Source organism: Elgaria multicarinata, chromosome 3 (genome assembly GCF_023053635.1).
Source record: "Elgaria multicarinata webbii isolate HBS135686 ecotype San Diego chromosome 3, rElgMul1.1.pri, whole genome shotgun sequence".
In the NCBI taxonomy this organism is placed as follows: Eukaryota; Metazoa; Chordata; class Lepidosauria; order Squamata; family Anguidae; genus Elgaria; species Elgaria multicarinata.
The window spans coordinates 151,722,023-151,739,497 of record NC_086173.1 but is presented as its reverse complement, the minus strand read 5'-3'; the positions used below and the strand labels follow the sequence as shown (position 1 = coordinate 151,739,497).

At 58.9% G+C, this 17,475-nt stretch overlaps 1 protein-coding gene across 3 annotated transcripts in view; it reads left to right on the top strand.

Moving 5' to 3' along the window:
- BAG6 (BAG cochaperone 6) overlaps positions 1–13,582 on the top strand; it is a 32,139-nt gene extending 18,557 nt beyond the window's left edge. For all 3 annotated transcript variants that reach the window (XM_063122368.1, XM_063122367.1, XM_063122369.1), the window contains exons 6-26: positions 1,308–1,382; positions 1,499–1,674; positions 1,904–2,033; positions 3,398–3,595; positions 3,702–3,981; positions 5,245–5,331; positions 5,455–5,568; positions 5,726–5,838; positions 5,960–6,044; positions 6,913–7,253; positions 7,951–8,299; positions 9,181–9,350; positions 9,431–9,484; positions 10,230–10,332; positions 10,435–10,559; positions 11,233–11,379; positions 11,756–11,815; positions 12,371–12,511; positions 12,627–12,734; positions 12,964–13,110; positions 13,249–13,582. In XM_063122368.1, coding sequence (XP_062978438.1) covers positions 1,308–1,382; positions 1,499–1,674; positions 1,904–2,033; positions 3,398–3,595; positions 3,702–3,981; positions 5,245–5,331; positions 5,455–5,568; positions 5,726–5,838; positions 5,960–6,044; positions 6,913–7,253; positions 7,951–8,299; positions 9,181–9,350; positions 9,431–9,484; positions 10,230–10,332; positions 10,435–10,559; positions 11,233–11,379; positions 11,756–11,815; positions 12,371–12,511; positions 12,627–12,734; positions 12,964–13,110; positions 13,249–13,347 — 3,102 coding nt within the window. In that variant the 3' untranslated portion in view covers positions 13,348–13,582. The remainder of the gene's footprint in view (positions 1–1,307; positions 1,383–1,498; positions 1,675–1,903; positions 2,034–3,397; positions 3,596–3,701; positions 3,982–5,244; positions 5,332–5,454; positions 5,569–5,725; positions 5,839–5,959; positions 6,045–6,912; positions 7,254–7,950; positions 8,300–9,180; positions 9,351–9,430; positions 9,485–10,229; positions 10,333–10,434; positions 10,560–11,232; positions 11,380–11,755; positions 11,816–12,370; positions 12,512–12,626; positions 12,735–12,963; positions 13,111–13,248) is intronic.
- The last annotated feature ends 3,893 nt before the right edge of the window (positions 13,583–17,475 follow it).

Here is a 17,475-nt window from a genome sequence, read left to right as displayed (position 1 = left end):
CAAATGATTTCCCCCCCAGCATGTGTGGTTTCAGCGTTCCACTCATTGATCTTTGGAAAGATCACTAAAGGAGGTTTTAAAATAATATTAAAAAATTGGTCACGGCTTCCCCCAGTCTGGTGCCTTTGTGGGTTTACAGAGTAAAAGAGAGCTAGTGTGGGGCAGTGGTTACAGTGTTGGACTGGGGATTAAATAGATCCGGTTTCTAGTCCTCATGAAGCTGACTGGGTGACTTAGGGCCCACTCTCCGCGTAACCTACCTCACAGGGTTGTTGTGAGGATAAAATGGAGAGAGGAAGGAGGACCATGCAAGCCATCTTCGGTTCCTTGCAAGAGGGAAAAAGTCAGGATAGTCGTGGTACTACTACTACTAATAAACCCTGCCCAAGGTGTTGTGCCTCAACATCATTAAAATAATAAGAAATTTATTTCTTACCTGCCTCTCCCTCTGGACCGAGGCAGGAAGCAACATGAAATACAATACAATTTTAAAAAAACTGGTTAAAAGAGCATATAAAACCAATGCAATATTAAAATAACAATCGCAACGTCTTAAAATTCTTTGGTTTAAAATTCACCTGGGTGGGCCTGCTGGAAGAGACTAGTCTTTACCCCTGAAACTCTTGTGCAGGTCCTGTGACTCAAACCCTTGTAAGATGCAAGGAACAAAGCAAGAAAGGCCACGAAATGTTTCCATCCAACGCCCCCGCCCCCAGCTATTTCCATTCCTGTCCCAAAAGCCCACTTGGAAGGAGGCGGCTCCCCTGGCCTCCTAAAGGCTCTCGGGGAGCGCAGGCTCTGGCAGGCCTCTCTGCGGGAGGGAGTTCAGAGGTGAGGCGCCGCAAGAGGTCCCGCTTTGGGGGGGATGGCGGGGCTGTTGCCGTGGCGGGCCGGCCGGCCCCGTCGCTCTGTGCGTAGGGGGTTTCAGGTTCCGTCCTCGACACCTCCAGCTTAGAAATGAAAAAGAAGCCCAGGTGGGCTTGTGATGCTGCCGACCGGAGCTCTTAAAGGGCCACACCCCCCAGGGGGAGGCGGGGCTTGGTGGACGGAAGGCCTGACTTGGCGGAAGGCACCTCCTGGCATGCTGCGAAGGTGGGGGTGTCTTTGAGGGACCCTCAGTTTGGGGAGGGGGGATTGGGGGTGGCTGCCGACTCCCTGGCTCTGAGCACCGCTTTGTTCCGCGACCCCCGTGAGCCAGTCTGAAGGGGGGACAGGAGGGGCTTTGGCCCTGAGCAGGGCCGCTTGGGTCTCGTCTGAGGCGGGGTTTCTGGGGCTGGAGGGGGTCCTGACTCTCCTGTCTGTTGCAGAGCGAGCCTCGCGTCCGTCTCGTCATGGCCCAACATATGCTGCGGGACATCCAGGGCATCCTGGGCCGGCTGGAGGTGAGCCAAGCTTTACCCTCGGGGGGCGGGGCGGGGAGGACCGAGGAGGGGCGCGTGGATGCGGAGCGGGGCTCTGCCGCCGGGCCGTGACGGTCGCATGCCCCTCTCCCCTCCAGGGTCACGCCAACGGCCAAGCCGCATCAGGGCCCGAGGAGACGGCGCCCGCCGGCCACGCGGAACGGGAACCGATGGAGGGCGCGGAATCCGAGCCTCCCAGCGAGCCCACGCCTGCGGAGGAGACGCCCCCGTCCGGGACCGAGCCGCCCCCCGCGGCCGAGGCTGCCGCCCCCAAGTAAGGCCTGGGCCCGTTTTGCAGGGAGGGGCGTTGGACCAAGGCCAACCTGGAGGCTGGGGCCAGGGCCCTGGGCCTCCCTTGTCCTGAGCAGTAGCCGCGATGTGTTCCTGGCCAGGATGTAGGGAGGGGCAAGGGGGATTACTGGGCAGGGCCGGGGATGGGTGGCCGGCTGTCTCTTTGGCCAGGGCCCCAGCAACGGCTGAGCGTCCTCGCCTCTCCCTCACAGCCACCCGTCGCCAGGCGAGTACGTGGAGGTGCTGGGCGAGCTGCGTGGGGTGGAGAGCCGGCTCCAGCCCTTCCTGCAGAGGTACGAGGAGATCCTGGGCACCGCCGGCACCGCCGACTACAACAATAACGTAAGTGGGGCGGGGGCAGCGTCCCGTGGCAGGGTGGTGGGGTGGAGGGGAACCGGCAGCGCCCCTAGTTTCAGGGTGTCCCACATCACGGCGGAGTCGGTTTTGTCTTCACTCCCAGGGGGTTTCCTGTCACATCCATCTTTATTTCTTTCTTCCTTACATTTTTATACTGCCCAACAGTCTGTAAAACCCCGTCCAGTAAACAGTCAGCCCACACAGAGTTCCATTCTCCTAGGGTGACCATGTGAAAAGGAGGACCGGGCTCCTGTATCTTTAACAGTTGCATAGAAAAAGGAATTTCCCCAGGTGCTGCATCCATACAAATGACACCTGCTGAAATTCCCTTCCCTATGCAACTGTTACAGATACAGGAGCCCGGTCCTCCTTTCCATAGGGTCACCCTACTTTCTCCTGCCCCCTCCCCTTTCTTACTGTGCTGTAAAATAAACGCTGGGACTGGCAGTTGTGGCTTGGATGTTAGTAGTCCATGTGGAGGCTGCCGGTGGTTGCTTCTTGGGAAGCAAGGGCGTTTTGCACATGCTCAGAGGCACCTTATTATGGCCTTCCACGTTGCCGGGCTGTAAAAGAGGCCCACGGGGAGCATCTCTGCCCCCCTTCTCAGGGTAGGGTAATTCACCTGTCCTCTTCCATTCCTTTGCTTTTGAGGCAGCCCTCTTTGTTGGGAAAGGGAGAGAGAGAAACGTGGGAAGACAGGTGGCCCGGTCCACGTATCGCGTGGCAGCTGTCAGAATGGGGGTGGATGGGAACAGCCAGCTTCACTCTGTCTGACTGGGTGGCTCTCTCTGGCAACTGCTCCTGCTGGTCATTTGAAATGACTGATTCTCTCTCGTTCTATCCTGGGGCTCCTCGCAGTCTCCTCTTCTGGTGGCAGGCCGTCTTCCTTTCCCCTTCCTCAGATCAGGCCCACACGTGTTTAGCTTCAGCCGTGTTGCTGTGCGAGGTGCCCCCAAGCTGCTTTCTCAGCCCCTCTCTTGGTCTTTATTTACTTATTTGTAGTATTTTTATCCTACTTCCCAGCCAAAAAAAAAAGGCTCCTTGAGTGGTTTAGAATCAATCAGTAAACAAGACTGTGCCTGCCTGGCAGTTTATAATCCCCAAAAAATAATAATAAGAGAAAAGACATGACATACAAGGAAGAAGGAATGGGGAGGGAAGAGGAAAAAAATGAAGTCGACGTTCTGCCGGGTTGGTGGAATGGCTCTGATTTACCCACTCATCTCCTGGGCTGTGAGGCCATGAGCATTTTTAAAAGTCCGATTCTGTTGCTTGTGGCCCTCTTCTCTCCTTCCTGGTGGAATTTGCGCCTGCTTGCTCTTATTTCCCTGCCTTTTTATTTTTGCCAGACTGAAGGCCGTGAAGAGGACCAGCGGATGATCAACCTGGTGGGGGAGTCGCTGCGCCTCCTGGGGAACACCTTTGTCGCCCTCTCGGACCTGCGCTGCAACCTCTCCTGCAGTGCCCCCCGCCACCTCCATGTGGTGCGGCCCATGTCCCACTACACAGCCCCCATGGTGCTGCAGCAGGCGGCCATCCCCATCCAGGTGAGGGGGCTCCCGGGGCCCTTCTGCCTTCCTCCTAGCAGCGTCGGCAGCTGTAGCCCCGGCCTGTTTGTCCCTCACCGGCCCGCCTCTCGCTGTCTCGCCTCAGATTAACGTCGGCACCACGGTCACCATGACGGGCAACGGGGCCCGCGCCCCCCAGGCCGGCTCGGAAGGCTCCGCGTCCCCCCCCCAGGCTGTCGCCCCCTCCCAGCCGTGCACTTCCAGCACGCCAGAGGCCGGCCGGCCTTCCGAGGGGTCGGCTCCGCCCTCCGCCCCAGGGGCCGCCCCTACTCAGACGCAGGCCTCCCAGACAGGCCACCCCCGCGTGATCCGCATCTCCCACCAGACGGTGGAACCCGTGGTCATGATGCACATGAACATACAGGGTGAGTACTTTCGGGGGTGGGGGAGTGGGGGGGCGTCCTCTTCTAGGAAAGGGGGGGGAAGGTTTTCTTTTTTTTTTCCTGGGGGTGGGCGGACGCTGGCGCCTTTCTAGGGTTCTCTTGTTCGGCTGTTTGGGGGAGGGGTGGGTAGGAGGGACTGGGGCTGGGGCTGGGCAGGCGGGGGGGGGGATGCCAGGCCCCAGAGGTTTTCCAGATGCCTCGTGCCTCTTCCCCTGCTGTTCTCGGAGGCTGTCGGTGCCCCCGCCATGGAGGCCCCCTTTCTGTGGGGCGCGAGGCCCCCTTAGGAGCTGGTGTAACGGAGAAGCTGCCCGTTCAAATCTCACCTCCGCCGTGACCCGGCTAGGTCACAGCCTTCCCCTCCCTGTCGCCCTCCGGACGTGCTGGACTGCAACTCCCATCAGTCCCAGGCAGCCAGCGTGGCCAAGGCAGGGTCAGGGGTTCTGGGACTTGCCGCCGGACGTGTTGGGAGGACCCCAAGCTGACCCAGGTGCTCTTTGACAAACTCTTCTCCTCCCAGGCGGGTTTGACGAGATGCAAGGAGGGCTGTGCTGACCTACCTTATAGGGTTGTGTTGAGGATGGTCCCGGCATGAGGCCAGGGGAGCGGCTTTGAGGGCCTTAAAGGAGCCGTGCGAGTGCAAAGTGATCTTTCGATGGGGGCAATATGGATTTATTTCAAACGAAAGCCTAAGAACAGCAGCAGCAGCAGCAGCCTTGCCAGAGACCTGGCCAGCTCCATCCACCCCCCCCTCCCTCGCTCCCGTGGGGGCTGGCTGGATCCGTCCCGGTGGCCCACAAGCCGTGCCCAGCGGCCCCCTCCCCGCGATCTGTCCCCAGCTCCTGCTTCTCAGCAGTCGGCTCCTCCCAGACTCGGAGCTTCCATGTAGCGACCAGGGCTTTAGCACAGGGGTGTTGGTGGGTGGACTACAGTTCCCATCAGCCCTTGCCAGCACAGGCAGTGGTGAAGGACGACGGGAACTGCAGGCTCCCAATTTACCCACAGCCCCGATGTCGCCTGCTTCGGAAACACCGGAAGGAGCCTCCTTCCGAGTCAAGCCCCTGGTCCGCCCCGCTCAGTCCCTGCCTACCCTGACCGGCAGCAGCAGCTCTCCAGGGTTACAGGCAGGGATTTTCCAAGCCCTTCCCAGAGGTGCCGGAACTAGAACCCGGGACCGTCTGTCTGCCAAACGCGGGCTCCGGCGCTCAGCTTTTCCTCAGCAGCTGCCTGGCTTCTCCCCCTCCTCAGATTCCGGCTCCTCGATGGGAGGGAGCGCCTCTGGCGGAGTGCCGCCCACCGGACCGGCCGGGCCGACCGGGCACGCCCAAGGAATGGGTAAGGGGAACGGAGGCCTCCGGCACTGGGCGAGGCGGGGGCTGAACGGGCCGCATGGCCAGCCGGCGGGGCTGTGGGCCGCCTGTGGCCGGGCCTCCTGAGCTCGCCCTCTTTCCCCTCCAGGCGCTGCCGCCGCTCACCTGCCGCTCCCCAGCCTCCCGCCGGAGTTCATGCAGGCGGTGGCCCATCAGATCACGCAGCAAGCCATGGCTGCGGCTGCCTCTGCTGCCGCTGCAGGTAACCCCCCCCAGGCCGGCGGGGTGGGGGGAGGTGACAGGGCGGAAGCACCCGGCAGAGGACGGGGGTTGGTCCCTCCTCCGCCCCCCCCTTTGGTGATCCGGAGAGCTGTGCCCGGATTCCCCGTGCGACCGAGTCCCCTTTTCCCGCCTCCTAGGCCAGCAAGTCCCCAGCTTTCCGTCGGCTCCGACGCGCGTCGTGATCGCCCGGCCCTCCGCGCCTTCCGTCCGGCCCACTCACCCTGGGTCGCCCCAGGCTCCGGGACAAGGGGTGAGCGCACGGTGGGGGCGATGGGGGAGGGGAGGCCTCGCGGGCCATGTGGGCAGGGCCGTTCTCCCCCTGCCCTGCCCTGCCCTGGAAAACCTTTCCTCTTCCTGTGCTTCTCTTTCAGGCGCCCGGCTTGGGCGGGAACGCTTCATTGGCCCAGATGATCAGTGGCTTGGTGGGGCAGCTGCTCATGCAGCCGGTGATAGTAGGTGGGTGGCAAAAAATGGGGCGGGGGAAGAGCCTCCAGGTGATGGGGGCTGCTTCCCTGTGGGTGGGGTGGGTGGGTGGGTGTCTGGGTGGGTGTAAATCCCTCGGCCGCCTTGTCCAGAGCACAGTTCCAAATGGGGGTGCACAACCTCGGGCCCGGGGGCCAAATCCGCCCCTCCGGAATCCTCAGCCTGGCCATCTGGGGTCCCCCAGACAGCCCTGCCCACGGCCTGCTTCCCAGCTTTTGTGCATCCCCCCCCTCCATTCCCAATGGTTGAGGTGCCTCAACCCAGGAAAGGAACAACTGCTGGTTTGTTGTCGTTGCTGGATAGTGAACTCTGGGTTGTTTAAACCATGGTTTGTTTCACCCGTCTGCAAAGGCAGCACAGCAAAAGCAGTAAAAAATCCAGCCATTCGACATGCCAGCACCCTACAACCACCACAGAAGTGTTCTGGAGCGGGAGAAAGAGGGGAATAAACAACCCAGGGACTGAGGAAACGAACCAGTTGGTTCAACCGTCTGCCAGGCAAACTTGGAGCAGGCCACGCCGTGGGTTAAATAAACCAGGGGTTATAGCATGGGTAAACCAGGCCACGGGCGCACGCGCGGCGGGCTTTGCACCAGCCGACAACCCAGGCCACGGGTTAGCATTAGGGACAAACCGGGCCAGGGTGGGTGTGGGATTAGTAGCTGGCCAGCTGGAAGGCAACTATTAAAATTGGCTTTGTGGTTGATGCCCTTTGGGCAGGAGTTGAGCCGTCGGAGACCCCCGTGCAAGGTCAGTGGGGGCACCTGGGAGGCGGGTCCGTGACGGACCAGGTGTCGTCTCTTCTGTTTGCCCAGCAGCCCTCTCGGTCTTCCTTCCCCAGCTCAGGGCAGCGGGCCGCCCTCCTCCTCCTCCGTCAGCACCCAAGCGACCTTCAGCCCCAGCAACTCCGCCTCCCCGCCCACCGCCTCAGCCAGCGCCGGCACGACCAACACGGCCACCACCGCTGCGGGGGGCAGTTCGGCGGGGGCCCCCGGGGGGCCCCTCCCCTCTGGCCAGCCTCCGACGGCGGCTGCCGAGCTCCAGTTCTCTCAGCTGCTGGGCAACATCCTGGGAGCGGCGGGCTCCAGCATGGCCGGGGTGGCGGGCGTGGGCTCCCCCACCATCACGGTGGCCATGCCGGGCGTCCCGGCCTTCCTGCAAGGCATGACGGACTTCCTCCAGGTGAGCTGAGCCGTCAAAACCCCTCAGGGCCTGGCAAAAAGGGACGCTGCGTTGCCAGGCCGGGGAGCGGGTCTTGGTGGAGGTGTGGCTTCTCTCGGGCTTTTTAAAATATATGGGGAAATGTGTGAACGGGTGCGGGTGGGAGGGCAGCAAAGGCGGCCTTGCAGTTAGCGTCTTGGTTTCAAGCCTCGGTTCATTCTTCACAATGGAAGCCAGTTTGGGCAAGGAATTGGCCCGCTGTTGCCCGCCTTTGTCCGTTTTGGGGAGGGGGAAGGACTGCCCTGGAACTGCAGCATGTTGCAAATGATTCCGGGAGATCCTTTAAAGGGGAGGGTGATTGAGAAGAGGCTGAGGAAGCCGTGGGCGGAAGCCTGGCGGTGGCTGCAGCGGGGCGGCGTTGGCCGTGCAAACGGCGTTTCCCTGTCGGCTCTGCTTTTCCCGTTGTGGATGATGCTGCCGGGCCCTCGAGCCGTCGTGGGAGAAAGTAGCTTCTTGGGGCCAGCGTTACCTCAGGCTGTTTTGCTCCAGATGGCTAGTGGCCAAATCCAATGGGCCCCTGGCACCCCACGGCAGCCCCTTCAGCGTTTCCCATCATGCCTTCTTCTTGCTCACGTGAGCAGGCGCCGTCCCAGAAGCCTTTGTGGGGGCTTTGGAACACTGGGCCCGCCTCTGAGCTCCCCCCTCTTTCTCTCCCCAGGCGACGCAGATGGGGGCGGCTGCCCCGCCCCCTCCTGAGCAGGCTTCGCCCCCACCGCAGCCGGCGGCGTCTCCCCCTCCCCCACCGCCCCCTCCCCCTCCTCCCCAAAGCGGCACGGAGGCGCCACCAGCCAGTGTGGCCGGTGGCGGCGGCGGCGGCGGCAGCAACGGGCGTGGGCCGGCGGAGGCGCTGCCGCTGGAGTTCTTCACCAGCGTGGTCCAGGGGGTGCTCTCCTCCATGATGGGCTCGCTCAGCGCCCAGCAGGGCAGCACCGAGAGCATCGCCGACTTCATCCAGCGCCTGAGCGGCACCAGCAATATCTTTGAGCCCGGCACGGAAGGGGCCCTCGGTAAGGGGGGACCCTCTGACACGGCCGGCCGGCGGCCTTCTGCCCACGATGGTCCCAATGCCTCGCCCTCCGACGGGCAGGATACTCTGCTTCCCAGAGGCCTGGAAGCCCGTGGGCTCTTCTTTTTTCAGAGCTTTTAAATCAGAGCCCGGGTGGCCAGCTGTTGAGAATGCCCTGGCAGGGGGTTTCCTGCCCTGGCTATGGGTTGGACTGGATGACCTCTGAGGCCCCTTCCAGGGACTATTCCTCTCCTCTTTCCTGTGTGGAGAGGTGGGCTGCGACACAAAGGAATCCCCCCATCATGGCTGTCCTTGTTCGTGGCAGCCCCGTCCCTCTGATCCTCCCGCCTTCCGCCCTCATTTTCCAGCAGCCGCAGTGCTCAGCCCACCTCCTAGAGAGGACGGTGCTGGTGCTGCTGCTGCGATGATGGTTCCGGGGTCTTGAGGCTTCCCTTTCTCTGCCCTTTCAGGCAGGCCAGCCTTATTGCAGGTGGGGAGTTCAGGCTCTCCTGATAATGCACTCCTAGCGGAGGCAAGATTAGAAATGGGACCGCCTGGCTTCCAGCTCGGCCTCTTGGCCGCTCCCTTGCCCCCGTCGCAGGCATCATGCCAGGAGACCTCTCACCACTGGACCGATGGAAGGATGGGGGGGGCAGCTCCTGACTCGCCCCGCTCCCTTCTCCCTGGCCAGGCGTGAGCGCCGCTGTGCTCTTCCTTCCTGGGGCCCTTTGCTCTTCCGACGGCACTCTGGCCCTGGGCCCGGAAGAGGCCATCTCAGGTTGAACGGCGGGCCGGAGGGGAGGGTTGGCAGCCCTCCTCCCCCCCGCCCCCCCCCCCCCGCCCGGCTGCCTCTTCACTTCTGTGCCTGTCCTCTCCCCCCAGGCTTCTTTGGCGACCTGCTTTCTCTGATCTGCCAGAACTTCTCCATGGTGGACGTGGTGATGCTCCTGCACGGGCAGTTCCAGCCCCTGCAGCGGATCCAGCCCCAGCTCAGCCACTTCTTCCGCGAGGAGTACCTGCACGGCCAGGAGCCCACCGAGCGCAACGTCCGGGTGAGGCAACCTCCCCGCCCCCCCAGCCCCATCACTCCCGCTCCTCTTGCGCTCGCTAACGCCCCCCTCCTCTCTTCCAGATGGCCACTAACCATTTGATTGACGGCTTGGAGGAGTACATCCGGGAGAGTTTTGTAAGTTTCGCTTCCCTCCCCCTCAATCTGCACAGCCCCCCTCCCTCCCTCCCCCCTCCCCCTCCTCCCATGCATCAGCAGCAGCGTGTGGGCGTGGGCTAGGGCATGGGAGCCAGCCCCCTCTTGTCCTCTCAGAGGCGGAGCTGTGGAGCGGCTCAGAAGGGCCCCGGCCTCTTCCGTAACGTCTCGCGGGCCCATTGGGACGGTTGGGCTGCCCGGGGAAGAGCGTTCGTCCTACACGTCCACAATCATGGGCAGACCTGTGTGCTCTTACAAAAAAGGGGCAGGGAGTTGAAATGACGCCCTACAATGCAGGATTCTGCAACTTTCCATAAGTTAGGTATCCTAAAGGTGCCGGGGGGAAGGGGGAGACGTCCTCATATCTTTGCTCAGCAAGGAGCAGTGTGGCAGACGGAATCCTTCGCCTGAACAGTTGGAAATCTTCTGCCACCCTTCTTGCCCGGCACGTCCTTTCAGCCACTGGCTCAACCTTAAGGGCTAGAAACTTCATTTCAAAAATAAGCTAAAAATAAACCCAGATTCTCTGGAAACTGGATTTTGTAACCACGGCCCCCTTCTGCGGGTGGTGGTGGTGTTTGTGCATCCGTAGAATACCGGCAGACGCAATCCTGGCGATGTGCAAACGCGTCTGCAGCCCCACGCTTCCGTGCGGACTCTCTGCTTGCATTCCCGGTCTCCGGCCTGACCTTGCTCTCCCCCCTGGCTCCCCTCCTCCCCCCCCCAGGCCTCTGTCCGAGTCCACGACGGCGTCGACATCACCCGCTCCAACCTGGAGTTCTTGCAGGAGCAGTTCAACCGCATCGCCACGCACATCCTGCACTGCGCAGGTAGGCCGAGGGCAGAGCTCCCTCCTGGGGCGTCCGAGGGGCCCTTCCGTCCCCTCCGACCCCCTCGTATGACTCCTCCTCCTGCTCCTCCTCCTCCTCCAGATAACACCTTTGGGTACCGGCTGCTGGAGCTGTGCAACCAGGGCCTGTTTGAGTGCTTGGCGCTGAACCTCTACTGCTTGCGAGGCGAGCAGGCAGCCCTGACCACCGTCATCAGCGACCGCATTGTGAGTGGGCGGACGGCCGTGCCCCGTTTTGGCTGGCCTGGCTTCGGGCTTCCCCGTTCCCGCGGGTGGCTGGGGATTTGTTTTCCTCCCCCATGTGGGGTGTGTGTAAGAACGTCAGAAGTGCCCGGCTGGATCAGACCGAGGGTCCATCTAGTCCAGCACCCTGTTCCCACAGTGGCCAAGCAGCCATCGGCCAGGGACCAACAAGGAGGACGTGGTGCAACAGCACCCTCCCGCCCATGTTCCCCAGCAGCCCTGGGTACATAGATAGCACACAACCATCAGGGCTAGTAGCCATTGATAGCCTTTGTCTCCAGGAATGTATCCCGCCTTTTAAAGCCATCCAAATTGGTGGCCGTCACTACACCTTGTGGTAGTGAGTTCCATAATTGAACTCTGCGCTGTGTGAAGAAGCCCTTCCTTTTAACCCTCCTGAATCTCCCACCGATCAGTTTCGTGGCATGACCCTATTGGGTTCTAGTATTACGGGAGAGGGAGAAAAAGGTCTCCCTGTCCACACTCTCCACACTGTGCAGGTGCTGGAGCCCATTGCAACGAGGGGGAGCTCATGAGCAGCAGCCGCCCCTGCTGTGAAAGAGAGCGGTTTTCCTTCCTAGTCCTGATGGCCCTTTCTCACCCCCCCCCCCTTGTCCTTGGCCCATCCCGGCGCCAGAGGCGGATGTCGGCGGACATGAACCCGTCCCTGGTGAGCTGGCTCACCACCATGATGAGCATGCGCCTGCAGGACATCCTGGAGCACATGCCCGTCACAGAGGAGCAGATCCTGCACTACGTGCGCCGGGTGGGCGATCCGCCACAGGTAAGGCTCTCGGGCAGCCGTCGGCTTGGATAGGGGGCAGCAGAGCAGGGTTCGCAGTAGGGCCCTTGGGTTTACGGCTGAGCCGCTCGTGGTCCGCACACCCAGAGGAAAGAGGTGGGAGCGCAGGGGGCTTCCCTTCGCTCCTCGACCCACTCGGGTTAAAACGTCGTGCCGCTTGCCAGCCTGCAGAGCCAGAGGGGACGGCCGTGGTGGTGGCAGGGAGCGAGTCCTGGCTCGAGGGGGCTGCCGGCTGGAGGTTTGGGGCTGGTGCAGAGCAGCTTGGCCTGGGGAGGGCGGTTGTGGGGATGGGCATGTTGTAAAGGGGCTGGACAGGCCCTGATGCGTTCCCTTCTCTCCCCCTGCCCTCCCTTCTCAGCCTGCTCCTGAAGAGCCCATGGACCTCCAGGCTGCAGAGCAGCTGCCTGAAACCCTGCAGGTATGCAGGAGCAGGAGGGGAGGGGCTGACGTGGGAAGGCTGGAGGCTCTGTGTGTATGTTTGGGGGGGGGATGGCAGAGAGGGGAAGGGGCTGTACGGTAACCCTTCGTATCCAAATGCCCATTCCTAGAGTTGCTGTGTGTCAATCACCAGGGATCTTTATGGGAGCCCGGCCAGGGGCAGGCGCGTCCTCATGGTCCCCTCTCGCAGATTGGCTGCCTTGCCCCCGGCCATCTAATGGACCAGTGTGGGGTGGAGGCAAGCGTTGGCCCCAGCGGCGTCTTGCTTCCACAGCTCAGCCTCTTAGCTACCAGCGCCCCAAGAGGCAACCGAGAGACGCGAGGAGCTGCTTCCTGCAGTGTCCCACCCTTGGTCTGTGCTGGGTTTTGAGCTCCGGCTCTTTCCCTCTCCCCCAGTCGCGATGGCAGCCAGGGAGCCCGGCACCTCTCTGTGTGTGCGAAGGGCGGGCCCTGCCCCTCTCGGAAGAGCGTGGGGAGCGGGTGCGCTGCAGTGAGGTCTCTTGGACGCGCCCGTTCTCTTGTCCCTGTCTTCCAGCGCGACAGTGCCGCCTCCCCGGCCCCGGCCACCACGGCGGAGGAGGCCATGCCCCAGCAGCGAGGGGAGCCGGAGCACGAGGAGCCGCAAGGAGAGCCCCCTGCCCCCGACGCGGAGCCCTGGGCTGCGGCGGTGCCCCCCGTGAGTTCCCTGGGAGAGAGAAGGGGGCGGTGGGGGCGGCGGAGGGCTCGCGCCCGCTGCAGGGCATGCTGTGGGGTTGCTCACGGCCCCGGCCTCTCCCTCTTGCTTCCCCCAGGAGTGGGTGCCCATCATCCGGGAGGACATCCAGAGCCAGCGCAAGCTCAAGCAGCAGCCGCCCCTCAGCGATGCCTACTTGAGCGGCATGCCCGCGAAGCGGCGCAAGGTGAGAGCGGCCTGCCCGGGGCCGGGAGGGGCGGCCTAGGCCCGAGCGGTGGGACTGGCGCGCTGCTGAAGCAGCCCTTGCAGCCTTTGGTCGGGGGCTGCCCTTTTCGGCCCGGGGCCTCGTGGGCCGCTTCCAGGTGCTCGGCCCCCTCCCCCCCTCCCCGAGGGCCTCGGATCAGGGCCTCAGGCACCTGTGGGGCCCCCCGCTCAGCCTCTCCCTTGCGCCGCAGACGATGCAGGGCGACGGCCCCCAGCTGCTGCTGTCTGAGGCGGTCAACAAAGCTGCCAAAGCCGCCGGCGTGAAACCTCTGACGAGCGCCGAGAGCTTGAGCCGGGACCTCGCCGAGCCGGCGCTGCAGGAAGGCTACCGACAGCAGGTGAGGGACGGGTCGGCAGGCAGGCGTCTTCCTTTGCCTCCCAGCAAATGTTGCCTCTCCCCACCCCCAGTTGGGGGATTTGGGGTCACCCCAAGCTCATGCCCCCCCCTCCTCCTCCCCTCTGCTCTTCTCTTCCAGCTGAAATCCGATTTGCAGAAGCGGCTGCAAGCTGATGCGAGCTTCACTCCCCAGCGGTTCCCCAACGCCCAGCAGGCCTTTGTGGCCGAGGACTCGTAATGGCTGCTGCCCAGGCCCTCCTGGGCTGGGGCCGCACTCTCCCTGGGGCTGCCTCTTTGCCCGTCGCGCACGATGCAGGCAGCCATCCCCCTTCTCAGGCCAGATATTTAAGTTCCTTCCCACTTCCTCCCCCCCACCTTCTGGTTGCTGTGACCTTCTCCCCCAGTGGAGTGTCCAAGTTGCTGCTGAAATCAAGTCAATAAAGCCACTTGTCCAGGGCCTGGTTGTACTTGCATCCCTCAGTGTGTTTTGTGTGCTGGGGTGGGGGTGGGGGAGAGGGGAATAATTCATCTCTTGGTTTGTAGCTCCCCTTGGGCACATCTGCATAATTGAGCTGTGGAATTATTTTGCAGAGCGCTTGTTGTTTGTGTAAAAAGGAAGTAAAGCTGTAAGCAGGTAGCTCTCCGTCTAGACCTTTCTCCAGCGAAGGCTTTTTTACCAAAAAGTTGCACACTTGCGTAAGCTTTGCTTGGCCTTGAAAATTCCATAGTTTAACGAAGTGCTGGTATGGAAAAGGAAAGGAACCTCTCGTGCAAGCGCTGAGTCATTACTGACTCTTGGAGGGACGCCAGCTGCCGTTTTCTTGGCAGGCCTTATAGCGGGGTGGTTTGCCGTTGCCTTCCCTGGCCGTTATTCCCTTTCCCTCCAGCTAGCTGGGTACTCATTTTACCAACCTCGGGAGGATGGAAGGCCGAGTTGACCTGAGCCGGCTGCCTGAAGCCAGCTTCCGCTGGGATCGAACTCAAGCCGTGGGGAGAGTTTCAGCTGCAGAAACTGCTGCTTTACCGCTCTGCGCCACATGAGGCTCATAAGTGCTGGTATTGTCTGTCCCTTTATCTGGCCCTAATCTCCCTGCTTTGTTCAGTGATCCTATTGGGTTCTAGTACTCCGCTTTCATGCATAATTTTATACAACACTCTCGTGGCCCCACATACTTTTTTCTAAGTTAACTAATCCCAGTTGTTCTAACCTTCCCTCATAGGGGAGTTGTTCCAATGATCATCTTGTTGCCCTTTTCTAACTCCTCAGTGACCAGAACTGTATACAGTACTCAAAGTGTGGTCACAAACCCCATTGATTTGTATAAAGGCATTATAATACTGGCGGTTGTATTTTTGATTCCTTTCTTAATTAACCCCAACATGATTTTTTTACAACTGCTGAACACTGGGTTGTTGTATCAGTCTATTCACCACATCCTCAAGACTTTATTCTTGTAGGGGTCTGAGGTGGCAGGAACTAACCATCTGTGTGGTTGGGATTTTTTTTTTTTGTCCCAATGTGCTTATCTTGCATTGAACTGCATTTGCCATTTTAATTCCTATTACTAGTTTGGAGAGATTGTTTTGGATCTCCAAACAATTCTTGCTTGATTATTTTTAATAATCGATTCTAATTTACCTCCCCCCTCCCAAACAGATGTTAAGCTAACCAGCCTATACGTTCCTGGCTACCTTTTAAAAATTGTCATCACTCTCCAGTCAGAGACTGATCTTAAGAACATATTACATATTTTTATTAGAAAAATTTCACATTTGAGTTCACTACGAACTCTCAGATGGATAATCCAGATTTGATTTGTTTTTTCAACTCATCGTGAAGGGCTAGAACTTCTTGTTGCCGCTAATTTGCCTTAGTGTTGCCATCTGCAGTGAAGACAGATGTAGAGACTTTCTTCAGTTTCTCTGCAATATTCTTAATCCTTTAGTGCTCCTTTAACCACCTTCCTGACTGGTTTCTTGCTTGCGATATATTAAAAAACAAAATTGTTAGTCCTAATGTTATTAGCAATAGGCTCGTCTGCTTCTGTTTATTTTCTACATGCTTGTGTACCTGTGTTACCATCTGGTCAAAATTTCCACTTCCTGAAGGAAACCTTTTTTCTCAAATAGCTTTCTTGGCATTGCTTATACACTCTAGAGATAGGACCTTCCTGCTGCTCCCCTTGCTCTTTAGGAATCCAGAGGGGTTTTTAGACAAATTAGTTTCCTTGTGAGTAAGCCGTTTGAAAACCATTGTCTTAAGTCTCGGGTGCTGAATCTTTTTGAGCCCATGGACCAAATTCAGCTTTGGAGAGGCTTTTTAAGCTGTTGACCACTGATGGATGGGGCGAAAAGATATTACCGTATTTCTTCGATTCTAAGACACACTTTTTCTCCTAAATAAACAGCTCTAAAAATGGACTGCGTCTTAGAATCGAAGCAATACGGTAAGAGGAAAAGAGAACGCTCCTGCAGCAGCCTCAAGCCATGTGAGCGAGGAGGAGCTGGGAGGGTAAGCGCCTGGTTTTTTGTTAGGCAAATTTATTCGTAAGTCCCATCGATTTTCATGGAACTTACTTGTGTGTCGTCCTCCCCTGGTGCAGAGACAAGTAAAGAGCGGGACTGGAGAGTTAAGTTTACTCTTTGTTTCAACGCCCCCCCTTCTTCTCTCACAGAGGGAAAAAAGAAAAGGACACAACCATTAGAAGAAAGCATGGAGGGGGGGGAGGAGGTTGGCTGGGCGGTGAGGGAAGTATTCTAAGATGCCCTTTTCCCCCAAATAAACATCTCTAAAAATGGGGTGCGTCTTAGAATCGATGGAGTCTTAGAATCAAAGAAATACGGTAGCATGTTTTAGCTAAATGCTCTTCCTGCCTTAGGAGAGGCATCCCAATCTTTTTGAATTGGCGCTAAAGCTGTACAGAAGCTGAGAAACAACAGAACAATTGGTGGTTGGGAGGAAGGAGGTGGGGCTCCTTGGGGCCCCGAGTGGGACCACAGAAGGGCTGGATTTGGCTTATGGGTCAGAGGCTCCCCACATCCAGCTTTTCTGATTGTGTTGCTCCTCGCTGCTACAGTAAATGATAAGGGGAACTGCAGTTCATCATGTATGGGGGCTCATCCCTACTTTATATTATTCCATGTCAGAAAATATGAATGCATCTTTCCCAATAGAAGTACCTCAAGCTTTCTGAGCTAATTCAGCTGCAGAACGGTATTGTTATAAAACAGCGGCCTCCAAGTCCGTGGTAACACAAGTGCATCTCCAGGTTGGGCTGGGAAAGGCTCCTGCTGGAGCGACCAGGCAGATACTGAGCTAGGTAGACCAATGGCTTTGACTCAGGAAGCTACCCCATATAATCAGAGCAGTCCGTCGTGAATCGTGCAGGAAGTCCGAAGTCATTCTTTCATCTAGAGACTTGGGAACTTGGAAAACTGCCAGACTTGAGTCAGACCGCAAGTCCCATCGAGCCCAGTATTGCCAACACTGACTGGCACTGAATGGCTCTCCAGGGTTTCAGGTGGGAGATATCCCAGCCCTACCTGGATATGGCCAGGGATCGAACGTGGGACTTCCGCATGAAAAGCAGGTGTTCTCCCACTAAGACAGCCTTCCTCAACCTGGGGCGCTCCAGATGTGTTGGACTGCACCTCCCAGAATGCCCCAGCCAGAGCTGGCTGGGGCATTCTGGGAGTTGTAGTCCAACACATCTGGAGCGCCCCAGGTTGAGGAAGGCTGCACTAAGCCAACCTGGAAACAGAAGCATTAACACACAGCCCCTGATACTCCTGCGTTGTATTCCAGCTCCACTTGAAGCAATTTCCTATAAATTAGGAGCGGGGAGGGCAATGCAGCCCGCTGACCCCCAGAAGCTGCCAACACCTGCTGCCAAGAGTTTTTATTCTTCCCCAATTCCTCACTCCGCTGAACACATGTTTTACGGAACAGAAACCCACGCCTGTGACATTGGTCTGCCGTTTGGAATATCGGAGGTTGCTCCATGACATCCGAACCCAGAAACTATGGGATAACTGAGTGTCAGACAAGCTGCAGTTAACCTAGTAGCTAACTGTAAATTCATTAATCCACAATTTCCTGCTGTTATGTATGAACCTATTCTGAAAGTTCAGAGCCACAAACGATCGTATGAAGCAGCTCTAGCACAGTTGCAGCTGTACTCCTTTTCTAGGCTAATTTCCCGTGACACACAAGAATGGGCATCGCGCAACACAATGCGCGGCTTAAAGTAAACCTACAGACATCACTGGGTTGGCTTTAAGCATGCTCAAGCCTGGATCTCACCGGTGGTGATTAAATTTTATACGAGTCTTACGCGCAAGAGTCAGCACACGAAAAACCCAACAG